Here is a 12,524-nt window from a genome sequence, read left to right on the forward strand (position 1 = left end):
CACAGTGTAGGAGAGACTAGCAAGTAACATCTGGCAAAATACGGTTTTTCATACTACTTCTAGTAATTGTCAATAAGTGTGTATTGGTAGATAAAGAAATGAAAAGAGATTGTTGAGGACTGGTGTGGACAACTAACCTTTTCAGTAAATAGTAGCTTATTAATTTGTTTAAGGCAAAAAGGGTGATTTTTTTTTTGCTAGTTATTGAAGAAATTTGATCCAAGGAAGAATGATTAAAGTCAAAGGCCCAAAGCAAGATTTTAAGTGATTGACTGAATATTAAGATTTGTGGAGATACAGCACAGGGCACTGCCACAAATCTATTCCTTCCAAAGGCATCTGGAATCCCAGATGTCTCCTTGTTACCACTTCACTGCCAGGTCTTTCAGAGGTCCTGTCCAGACTAAGAACCAGAGCCTAAGACTGAGGACAGGATGAAAACACAGACAAGGGGATGGGAGTCTCATACCAGTCAGATTGCAGTCTGAAGTGGAGCTTCAGGACCTGCTATTACAACCAGTGGGCCCACCCACACTAGCTATGGCTACAGCCAGGGACAGGTGCTCAGACCTGCCACATTGTTTTCTAAAGTAAGTCAAATAGTGGCTTCTGTGTCTAGTTGTTAAGAGTCTCCAGTCAAGTTTCTCCAGTCAAGTGTTGCAAGAACAAGAAGATTCACAGAAGCACTACAGAGCAGAAAGGTGCCTTAATTCACGTGTCCGCTTTTGCAACATTGACTCGCAGCTCAAAAGTGACTTACTTTTGCTTTGGAAATAACATGAATATTATAGGTAGATTGAGTTCTCAAGGGGTGGCCAAGCTAACAGGCAAGGAGTACTAAAAGACACCTTCCCCTCTTTATCTTTCTGGATTGCCTCAAGGGAAGAAAGTCATATCCTTTTATTTCCTGCTTATTAAACTGGTAATATAGGGTTAGGAATGTGGCTTAGCAGTAGAGTGCTTGCCTAGCATGCATGAAGCCCTGGGTTCAATTCCTCAGCACCACATAAACAGAAAAAGCAGGAAGTAGTGCTGTGGCTCAAGTGGTAGAGTGCTAGCCTTGAGCAAAAAGAAGCCAGGAACAGTGCTCAGGCCCTGAGTTCAAGCTCCAGGACTGGGGAAAAAAAAACCTGATAGTATAATATTAGTATACTTTAAAGATTTGTTTCCTATCTTGTACTATTAGCACCTTTATATATTAACCCACTGAACCACTTTATACTTTGAGAAAGTTAAGAAAATAAAATTTTAACTAATAATTCAATTGTTTCTGTTTCTCTAGGTATATAAAAACATTGTGGACTAATGCTTTCTATTTTATTTGCAAGAAAGTGATCATCAGAATGAAATAATTCAAGTATAACAGAAGATATATTTTTTTTTAAAAAAGGAAGCCTTTATGCAGTTTGCTGGATCCACAGAAGCACTACAGAGCAGAAAGATGCCTTAATTCATGTGTCCACTTGTGCAACATTGACTCGCAGCTCAAAAGTGACTTACTTTTACTTTGGAAATAACATGTACCTGTCATCAGATGCTACGTTATGAGCTATTGTCACATATTAATATGACATGTGTATTTTCTTGATACCTGACTTAGAATATTAGAGTTCTTAGTAGCCATATAAATTGTCCTTCCAAAAACATAAACTAAAAACTTAAGTACATCTAGGCCAGTTGGCAGCTGAAAGTGAATAATACCCTAATTACTCTTGCTTGTACTGTGTAAGGGAAAAGAAAATAACTGCTTTTTAAAATTGGGTGTTTGCTAATTTATAATTACTATTTTATACTTTTCAACATTTTTAATACAGTTTTTTTTATTGTTGGCTATAAAAATAACACTCAAGTATTCAGATGCCTAAATGTATAATCATTTAGAATATAGAACACACTGGTATAACTCATTGATGGCTTAGTAAGAAGCATTAATACAATGGTATACTGTAGTATAGTGCATTCACATGGGAAACATTTGGCAGTACATGAAATGTTTTAGGTCCTCACTGCTGCTTGATTACTGTCTGTTGAATTTTCAGGGGTATTTATATGGGGCAGGGAAACAAAGGTATATATGCCATAGATTAGAAGCGACTAGAAGAGAAAGAATAGGCAGGATACTATAAATGGCTTAAATATTCTCAGTCTTAAAAGTATTTAGAATGTTACTGAGTTGACTTTTCAGATTTCCTTTTTGATAATAACTAAAAATTACTGTGATACTTTTTATAGTATTCCTGTAACAGGATCGTTCAAATCGAACAACTTCAGAATAATAGAGCTCTCAGGAAGAAATTTAAAACCCTGAGTAGTCACTTAAATTCCCAGTCTCAAGCCAAAATCCTAAGAGCAAGCCCCGTCTCATGGGAAGTACTTTTTTTAAAATCTAGGCTCAGTGGCAGCAGTGGGTATGTTCCAGAGCATAGTACAGTGTGCTATAAAATACAATGTAAAAATATTATTCCTTATTTATACTGCTTAATCAAACACACAAGCCCACAATGATTGCTTCCCAAAGGCAGGCAGAGATCTTACCAGCACCTGTAGGTAGATATGACAGGTTGGCCTGTAAATGGATCACAGGAGAAAGAGGGTGCCTTTGAGGTGCTGGACCCCATGGCTTCTGCAGTGCCAAGTTTTGCTTCTCATTCTTCCAACAAGTATTTGGGGAGTACCTTCTGTACATTGATCAGGATGCAAAGGTTTCCTAGTCCTCCATAAACCAGATAGTGGCTACTCCAGTTTATTTGGTTTTGTTTTGTTTGTTTTTTATTACTGTTTGCAGTCTGTGTCTGGACTCTTGGCCTACACCAGTGAAGAGAGTTGTTTGGTTATCTGTGCCCTGGTTGCTAAGTGCATATGTGTTCTTTTATAACACTTCAGCAAAGTCCTTCATCTTCTCTACTCATGAGTGCCTGTTTAAGGGTAGCTTAGAAATAGTCTCATCTCTTTTGTGATCTGCTGAGATAGAGCATCTTTTGATAACTAATCATCCCTGTGAGTTGATCATCTTCAGAGCATTAGCAACTTTACACAAATTTGAGAGTTTTGCCCAAGTGAGGTCTTCATTACCTTTAAGCTGAAATAGTTGGAGAAAGGGGAGGTTTCATCCTGTAGGAGACAGTTTTCAACAGCTTAGAATTGTGTAATTTCTCAGCCTTCTAGAAGTGTGCCTGCATGATTAAGCCTTTCTGTAAACAGCTTTTCATGGTGCTGTATGGAGTCATTTCAAAGAAGGTGGCAACCTGTTTGAACTGGTTCATCCAGTGGGCAAATGGACCCAAACAGTGCATGTTGAGGCCTTCAGTTGCAAACCATGTTGCTACTTCTTTGAAATCCAGAGTTAGATTTAGATCATCAGCAGGTACAGGGACCTCCTGGTTTGCTTGTTGCAAAGAGGTCTTTGAACTTTGTGGTTATCTATTACATGGGGCTATAGCTTGCCTTCCTTAACATAAAGTAAATACTTGGAAAGGCAGCCTTTACAATCTGGCACTTAATGCTCACAGACATAACATCCTCCCACCCTTTAATCCAAGGTGCAGAGTTCCCTTTTCCATTGTGAAGTGACCCATCCTTTCCTGTTCTATTACAACCTCATATTGTTGAGTGACTCATAAGAAGCATGTTCCCAATGACTTGAGACTGCTCCTCCAGGGGCTGTAGCCTTTGCTTTAGTGATCCAGGCTATTGCCATACAGGAAGCAGACAAAAAGCACTTTGTCTTCTTCAAAGTAATGTCTGTTTCACTGATGGCACCTATTCTGTGTGACATTGTATTTGTATCCCCCTAGTTTACAATTGAAAGGATTTGTTGGATTTTCACTATACTAATATTAAATCTTACTAGGTAACTTCTCCCCCTTTTGGACTAAAAACTGCATTAGCTTTGAAGACATTGTTCCGAGTACTATAATATAGATTCTTCTACCTTTGTTTCAACACTTAATTGTAACAATCTTGATTCTGCAAAACTAGGCTGAGAGTTAAAAGAGATCAATTACCAACCAAAAACATAACTTCAGTTTGATGGTTTACATAATTATAAGGGATTAGTAAATACTTAAACATACTTGATCACTTTCAGAAACATTCTGGTCCTTTTGTATTTGTGCATGTAAATCAAAGGATTTGCATGCATTTGGCTGACAAGTAAGGAAGAAATTTCCCCTTAAACCTATATTCAGGAATTTATGTGGAATTATCATCTTTCTGACTTTTCATTAGCTATTTATCCTCTTAAATAGCATAGTAAACACCTTTTCTGAATTTTTTTAAAGCTTTAGTTACTTTAACCTATAGCCAACATTTTTGCCATATTTAGCCTTTCTCCCACCCCAGTACTGGGCATTGACTCCAGCACTGAGTAGTATTCCTAGCCGAGGCTGAAGTTATTCATACATATTAGTGGCCATTCTTTAAGAGCCTTCAAGTGGCATGGGAATCAGGGAAAGGCTGCCTCTTTGGTTATTCAACTGGTATTGAATAAATGCTCAATTGTTTGAAGAGCCAAGGTTAAATGACACCTTACCAAAATTTCTAGTTACTATCTTTTATCCTTCAAGCACTTGAACATCTGTGATGATACTTAAAGAAAAGGAAGTAAAATTTCAGGTTTTGCCATTGCCATTAAACACCAACTAGACAAGAGTTGTTTTAGCTGGGTAAAGATTTACTTGATTATTCAGTACCTGAGGCCTCTAATCAGTATCATTATGCCAAACCAAAGAGCAGCTGCAGTGTATTAATTAAAAATGAACATGTTTACAATGCTTAGTTTCACCTTTCCATAAGGATGACTTTTTAAACAACTCTTTACATGTGTAGTGGCTATGACAAATATGTATGTCATCAGTGAGCAAAACTATAAAGTTAGAAGAAATCAAATATGCAGTGTTTACTTGAATTTTATTCTTTTAGCAAGTTTTGACTATGTTTACAGGAGTGTTTTAAGATGATCTAGATATGTAAGATCTTCAGTTGTCTCTAAAGCAAATCCGTATTAAGGGCTTAGTGTTAGGACCTATGTATTTGGGTGTTGAATAGACATTAACGTACAAATATGTTTCACTTACGTTTTGTTCTACAAACTAGGACTTCTACCAATGGATAAGTATTTTTAATCTGTTAAGAAATTAATCCTATTTTTGCATTTTCAGCCAAACTGAAGACCATATCTAATAATACATTAGAAACAGGTATTTAAATCTGAAAAACATATGTTTCATATTACCTAAACTGTATTTTTAATTAATCTTTAAGATATAATATAGACTCAGAAAGGTCCATATTTTTCTAATGACTTCCGCTATTAATTTGTCAGGTTGCATAAGAAACAAGTGATTGTAATTTGTATTAAGAGAGTAAGAAAGCTGTTAAGTTTATTATATTTGTACATGACTGCAGATGCATCTATGCTCGTTTAAAAGATGGACACTATTTTAAAGTGATCTTTACTATGCTTTTATATAAACAAATTTGAAATACAGTTTACCTTAGTTATCCTTACTTACCAAATACCATAAGCCTTGTATATTTATTTCTCATTTGTGTAATTCTGGACCATGACTTAATGTTGACTTTTTGCTTTTTTATGGCCTAACTTACATTAACATGTGTGCAGAACATTTTTACATTTTCCCCCCAAACCATAATTACTTTATAATAAACAAATAAAGATATGATCTTGGGGTTTTTTTTCAATGATTTTGATGTTATAAATGGGTATTTCTAAAATGAGAATAATGGTGTTGGTAAGCTTGGAAAGCTGATAAAAAGTATTGGTTGGTTAGAGGAAGAGATTGGCTAATAATGCGGGCAAACATCTCTCAGGTATAATTTTGATGTAATGAAACTGTAGTTGGCATAGTTTCATTCAAGAGCCTAAAAGGTTTAAACTTTTACTGACCATAGTTTAGTTTCATAATTTAGGAGCTGGGAGCTGGTGGCTGATGCTGTACTCCTAACTACTCAGGAGGCTTAGATCTAAGGAGAGTAAGACGGTTATCTCCAGTTGGGCTGAAGCTGTGGCTAGCTTTGAGCAACCAAGTTCAGGGACAGTGCCCAGGCCCTGAGTTCAAGCCCTATTGTCACTGGACAGATAGGAGGTTTAGTGAAGCTTCCTTTTAAATGTAAGAAGTCTTCACTTAGGGTCCTTGACTTCAATTGCAGAATAAGAATTTCTGGACAAGTCACAATGGTAAGAAAACTTGGCAAAGCTTTACTGAGTGTGTGTGTGCATGTGCATGCACATACATACACACACACACACACACACACACACACACACACACACACCACTTTGCCATCTTGAATACCTTCAAGTCACTGTAGTGACTTTAGCTTTGATGGGGCAGAGTTCTGATGTGAGCCTACGGAATGAACAAGGAGACTGACAGCTGAGCTCTGATTGTCAGTTCTCAGACTTGTAAAATTTCAAGATACTTTCAAGAACCAACTGCAGCCCAGAGATGAATCCCTTCCCCACTTCAGAAATACTGTGTTGGGGGTAGGGGAAGCTATGAAATGGCCAAAGTGTTCCTTTGAAACCAGGAGAGTAGAACAAATGACAGTTTTGTGACTTTGTTTTTTACCCCTTCAGTTCAGTCAGTGTCAGTAGCTTGCATCTCATCACAGGCTGCTCTTCAACCAAGGTTGTCTCTACACATCTTGATATGAAATGATTCTTTTTGTCCATCCTGGATTTCTACAGTCTGGTCCCTGCTTCTATCCTTAGTCCTCCCTCTAGGCCAGGTTTACCACCTTCAGAGCTCAATGTACTTTTACTACGTTCATTTTCCCATTAGCTACTTACCACATGAAATGTAAACTATACTTTTTCTTGTTTGCTTGCTTTTTGTGCTAATACTGGGGCTTGAATCCAAGGCCTCAGTGTGATCCCTTAGCTTTTTCACTCAAGACTGGCACTCTACCACTTGAGCCCACCTCTGCTTCTCAGCATTTTGCTGGTTAATTAGAAATAATCATCTCACAGACTTTCCTGCCAAGGATGGCTTCAAATCATGATCCTCAGATCTCAGCCTCCTGAGTAGCTAGGATTACAGGTGTGAGCCACGAATGCCCAGCAATTTGTTATACTATTGATTTTCCTACTGTGTGCATGTATTAGCTTTCAAAGAAAGTTGTGTATCTGTGGGGCATATAGGATGCTGGACAACTGTAATAGCATTTGGGAAAAACAGTTGCCTCTACCCTTACATCTTCCACCAAGAAAATTCCAGATAATTGGCAGACACCTAATTTAGAAACTTGGGTAAGGAATTTTTTAAGTGGGATAGTATTTCTAAGCAGGTGACACTCTACTAGTCATAAAGCAAAACAGTTCTGAGTATAGGAAAAGTTAAGAAAATGAAAAAGCACTAGTATAAAATGGATGACTGAGGGTGTAGCTCAGTGGCAGAATGCTTGCCTAGCATGTCCCTATCTTCGATCCCCCAGCATTATGTAATCAGTTCCTATCATAAAATAATTGAAAAATACAACCAGAAGAAATTTACACATAGGAATCACCCGTGATATAAAAGGATACCTAGCTTCAGTAAGGAAATGCAAATGAAAGCAGCAATATGATTATTTTGGCCTAGGATAGTTGCTGAGATTATAGACAAAGAAACACTTTTGGTTAGAGTGTAAAATAAAATTTCACCTTCACTAAAAACATGCAATTTGAGCCAGGTACTAGTAGATAACACCTGTAGTCTTAACTATTCAGAAGCTATTTAGCCTGGGTAAGAAAGCCCATTAGAATCTAATCTCCAGTCAACCAGCAAAATAAGTGGAAATGTAGGCCAAGTGGTAGAGTGCCCGCTTTGAGCTAAAAAGCTGAGGTACAGTGCCCAAGCCCTGAATGTAAGCCTTACTACAGACACAAAAAGCAATTTGGCAATATGTATCAAAGTTTTCATTATGCATGACGTGTACTAGCAACCACACTTTTAGGAATTTACAAAGAAATAGAGGGCTAGTTCTGTGAGAGGTAAGTGTTTCAATGGTACTCAGACCTGGACTCCACGAGATGACTGAAACCAGGCAGTGGCTTTGTAATACTAAGACTTAGGAGACTTAGATCTGAGAATCAGCTTCTTCTTCTTGGGAAAACACCAAATGGCAGATGACGCCGGTGCAGCAGGAGGGTCCGGAGGCCCTGGGGGCCCAGGCTTGGGAGGCCGTGGTGGCTTCCGAGGAGGCTTCGGTAGTGGCCTTCTGGAAGGCCGGGGTAGTGGCCGCGGGGCTCGTGGAGGCAAGGCCGAAGACAAGGAATGGATCCCCGTCACCAAACTAGGCCGCTTGGTTAAGGACATGAAGATCAAGTCTTTGGAGGAAATCTATCTTTTCTCCCTGCCCATTCAAGGAGTCTGAGATTATTGACTTTTTCCTGGGGGCGTCCCTCAAGGATGAGGTGTTGAAGATCATGCCCGTGCAGAAGCAGACTCGAGCTGGCCAATGCACCAGGTTCAAGGCATTTGTAGCCATTGGCGACTACAATGGCCATGTGGGTTTGGGTGTTAAGTGCTCCAAAGAGGTTGCCACTGCCATCCAAGGAGCCATCATCCTGTCGAAGCTCTCCATTGTCCCTGTGCGGAGAGGCTACTGGGGGAACAAGATTGGCAAGCCTCACACCATACCATGCAAGGTGACATGCCGCTGTGGATCTGTGCTGGTGCTCCTCATCCCCGCACCCAGAGGCACTGAGATTGTTTCAGCTCCTGTCCCCAAGAAGCTGTTGATGATGGCTGGTATTGATGACTGTTAGACCTCAGCCAGGGGCTGTACTGCTACTTTGGGCAACTTTGACAAGGCCACTTTTGTTGCCATCTCCAAGACCTACAGTTACCTGACCCCTGATCTCTGGAAAGAGACTGTGTTCACCAAATCTCCTTATCAGGAATTCACTGACCATCTTGTGAAAACCCACACCACACCAGAGTCTCCGTGCAGAGGACCCAGGCTCCAGCTGTGGCTACAACCTAGGATTTTTATACAAGAACAATAAAGTGAATCAAGCCTGTTTAAAAAAAAAAAAGATCTGAGAATCATGGTTTAAAGCCAGTGGACAGGATAGTCAGAGAGTCTCTGATCTCCAGTTAACTACCAAAAAGAAAAAAGCTGGAAATGGAGCTGTGGCTCAAGTGAGAGTTCTTATGTAGCCTTGAATAAAAAGGTTTGAATGCCCAGGCTGTGACTTCAAGCCCTAATAAAACAAACTTCTATGTAAATGTATTAACAATTCAAAGGCAAAGCTGAGTTTAATGGTGGTGGGAGGCAACAGTTTGAACCCAGGAGTTTGGAGGTAGCCTGGGCACCACAAGAAGCCCCGTCTCAAAAAGAAAAAAGCAAGGCCTTTATGGCTAAGGCATGTTTTAAACACAAAGACAAAATAGTTTGAAAGTAAAGGGAAAACATCATGCAAACAGTAAAAGGAAGTATATTAACTAAGAATTACCAGATGTGAATAAATACTTAAGGTCAGATATTTCAGGAAGACATAAAATGTGTACAGGTCTACAGAGCTTCAAAATACATGACACAGTAAAAAACTAAAGACAAGAGTGTGAGGCTTGGCTGGGGATATGGCCTAGTGGCAAGAGTGCTTGTCTCATATACATAAAGCCCTGGGTTCAATTCCCCAGCATCACATATATAGAAAACGGCCAGAAGTGGCGCTGTGGCTCAAGTGGCAGAGTGCTAGACTTGAGAAAGAAAAAAAAAAAAAAAAAAAAGCCAGGACAGTGCTCAGGCCCTGAGTCCAAGGCCCAGAACTGGCCAAAAAAAAAAGTGAGGCTGGTCTGGGCATCAAAGCATGACCCCATCATGCTGGGACAACAAGGGACAACAGGCTGGACAAGTGTCCCATTCTTGTAAACCTAACTACTCAGGAGGCTGATTTGAAATGAGCTGGGGCAGAAAAGCCTGAGAGACTAACTACACTTCCAATTAACAAAAGAGCTGAACTGGAGGCATGGCTCAATTGGTAGAGGCCAGCTATAACCAAAAAGCCAAGCAAGAGGCTCTAAATTCAAGCCCTGGTTGATAGTGACCAAAAAAAGGAAGTAGAACAAATATAGTAGGAACATTTCAAGTGCTTCTCTTTATAATTGACAGGCTATCCCTCCCCTCCTCCCCAAATAAAGATATAAATAACACTATCCTGGCCTAATTTTCACTTACAGAACTTCAGTTCCTGCCACTAACTGCAGAACGTGTGCATCTCGTGTATATGGGACTTTTACAAGGCAAATGGAGGATTGTGCAACAAGTTTCTCTAAACTTTGAGATTGTGAAATATCTTCTGGCTGGGAATGTAGCTTAGTGGTAGAATGCTTGCCTAGCATGCATGAATCCCTGGGTTCCATTCAGTACCACATTAAACAGAGAAACCTGAAATGGCGCTGTGGCTCAAGTGGTAGAGTACTAGCCTTGAGCAAAAGAGGCTCAGGGACAGTGGCCAGGCCCTGAGTACAAGCCCCAAGACTGGCAAAAAAAAAGATGACTTCAAAATATCTTTTGACACCAACAAAATAAAATCAAAAACAATTATTAAAATTACCAGGACTTAAAAGGATTCTTGTTAAACATTTTGTGTGTGTGCTGGTAATAGGGCCTGAACTCAGCCTCATTCTTGTTTGGTGTTTACTTAAGGCTGGCACTCTACCACTTTGAGCAACATCTTCACTTTCAGCTTTTTGGTTGGAAATAGTCTCAAGTACTTTCCTGTCTGAGCTGGCTTCAAATCTCAGTTGCAATCCTCAGATCTCAAACTCCTGTGTAGCTAGGATTATAGGCATAAATCACCCATGGACACCCAGCTTCAGTGGAGGATTTGATCTTATCCTACTTGCAGTAAGAGAAATGCTGGTCAGAGATCATGCAATTCATCCTCAGCAAGAACAGCAGCCAGAAAACCATCATGTTCAGTCTCCCACCCCTGCAGATTAATGAAGGGCTGGTTGTAGGACTCTCCATGTATAGTGGATTTGTTAGGGAAAGTGACTGCCTCTACTTAACATAGAAATAGGAACATCTACCACTCTTCCTTCCAAGAAAGGGAGCTTGGAATGTAAATACGGAGAAAATATTCCTGTTTGAGTTTACAGGCTGAGTTTTTCTCTCCTTTGAAATGTAAGCACACAGGAAGACAATGTTCAGATTCCCTCCAATCTGCACTATTTAGTCTTCCACATTAGCCCAAGTCTACTCTGAAGTGGGATAATTTTGCTCCGAAGGAGATAGTTACACCATGAAGCGACAAATAGCTTCATCTTTAAAGCCTCAGCCTTCCTGCTGGAGTGGTATCAGGCCACTGATGTTGCTATTACAAAATGCCCGACTGAGTGATGCATCAACATTTAATTTCCCCACAGTTCTACAGGCTTGAGAAGTTCTATATTAAGCTGTTAGTAGGGAATGCTCCCTCTCCTTTCAAACCAGTGCCTCATTGTTGTACCTCATGTGGCAAAAAAAAAAAAAAAAAAAAAAAACTATTTCTCCATTGAGGTAATACATGACTCACCGTTTAGTGAAAATAAGGCCTTTCCTGTGTGACATGAGGGACACATGGGGAACAGTGATGTAGCATTCCCCCCTTGCCCAGCTGAAGTATTGTCAGTGGAGGCCTCTACCTAGCCATAATGAAAAATCCTACTGTCAAAAGCAGTTCATGTAGTAGAAATGAAACCACAGCCTCTTCTCTTTTACAGTTTCAGAGAATGCCTGATAAAAGATTGTAATAAGTTCCCAAACTTCCTAATACCAAAATGCCTTTGCAATAAAAAAAAAAAAATCAGTCATAGCTTGGTATGGTAGTCCACACCCCTATTCTCAACTACCCAAGAGGCACAGGTAAGATCACAGTAGGAAGCCAGCCCAAACAAACTTAATACATACACATACACACACACACACACACACACATACATATATATGTTATAAATACATATGTATAAAACTTTAAAAAGATGGATGGCTTAAATAGTAGAGTCTGACATGTCTGACAAGCTCTGAATTCAAACCCAAGTACGTGCAAAAAAAATCATTTGTAGGGGTTGGGGCCAGTGGTACATGCTTGTAACTCCAGCTACTCAGAAGGTAGTGATCAGGACACAAGTTCAAGGCCAGCTCAGACCAAAAAAAAAAAAAAAAAAAAACAGCAAGACTCTCATTTCAACGACAAGCTAAGTATGGAGATATGGATCTACATATAAACCCAGCTCCAAGGGAGCATAGAAGGAACACAATCCAACCCTCAAAATAATTACAGTAAAGCAAAACAGGGCTGGTAGCATGGTAGAACACGTGCTTAACAGGTGAATGCATGTTGGTAAAATAGATTTGGCAATATGGCTAGTTCTAAATAATTCTGATTTTCTGAAAGACTTCCCACAAAAAGGACCCAGATGTTTTGCTGATGAAAAATATCAAACACCTTACAGAAAGATAGAAAAGGAACTCTCAACTCAGTACAGCATAAACCTTGAACTAAATTTTAATTGCTAAGTGGTTTTCAT

General features: G+C 39.5%; 1 protein-coding gene and 1 pseudogene across 2 annotated transcripts in view; both read left to right on the plus strand.

Annotated features, from left to right (window-relative positions):
* The window catches only part of Zdhhc20 (zinc finger DHHC-type palmitoyltransferase 20), a 50,911-nt gene extending 46,106 nt beyond the window's left edge, over positions 1-4,805 (plus strand). For both annotated transcript variants that reach the window (XM_048341656.1, XM_048341657.1), the window contains one exon: positions 1,283-4,805. Coding sequence is in view for 1 of the 2 variants with exons in the window: in XM_048341657.1 (XP_048197614.1) it covers positions 1,283-1,290 (8 nt within the window). In the remaining variant the exon portion in view is untranslated. The remainder of the gene's footprint in view (positions 1-1,282) is intronic.
* A 3,313-nt stretch (positions 4,806-8,118) lies between these two features.
* On the plus strand, positions 8,119-9,030 carry LOC125348433 (annotated as a pseudogene).
* The last annotated feature ends 3,494 nt before the right edge of the window (positions 9,031-12,524 follow it).

Source organism: Perognathus longimembris, chromosome 3 (genome assembly GCF_023159225.1).
Source record: "Perognathus longimembris pacificus isolate PPM17 chromosome 3, ASM2315922v1, whole genome shotgun sequence".
NCBI lineage: Eukaryota > Metazoa > Chordata > Mammalia > Rodentia > Heteromyidae > Perognathus > Perognathus longimembris.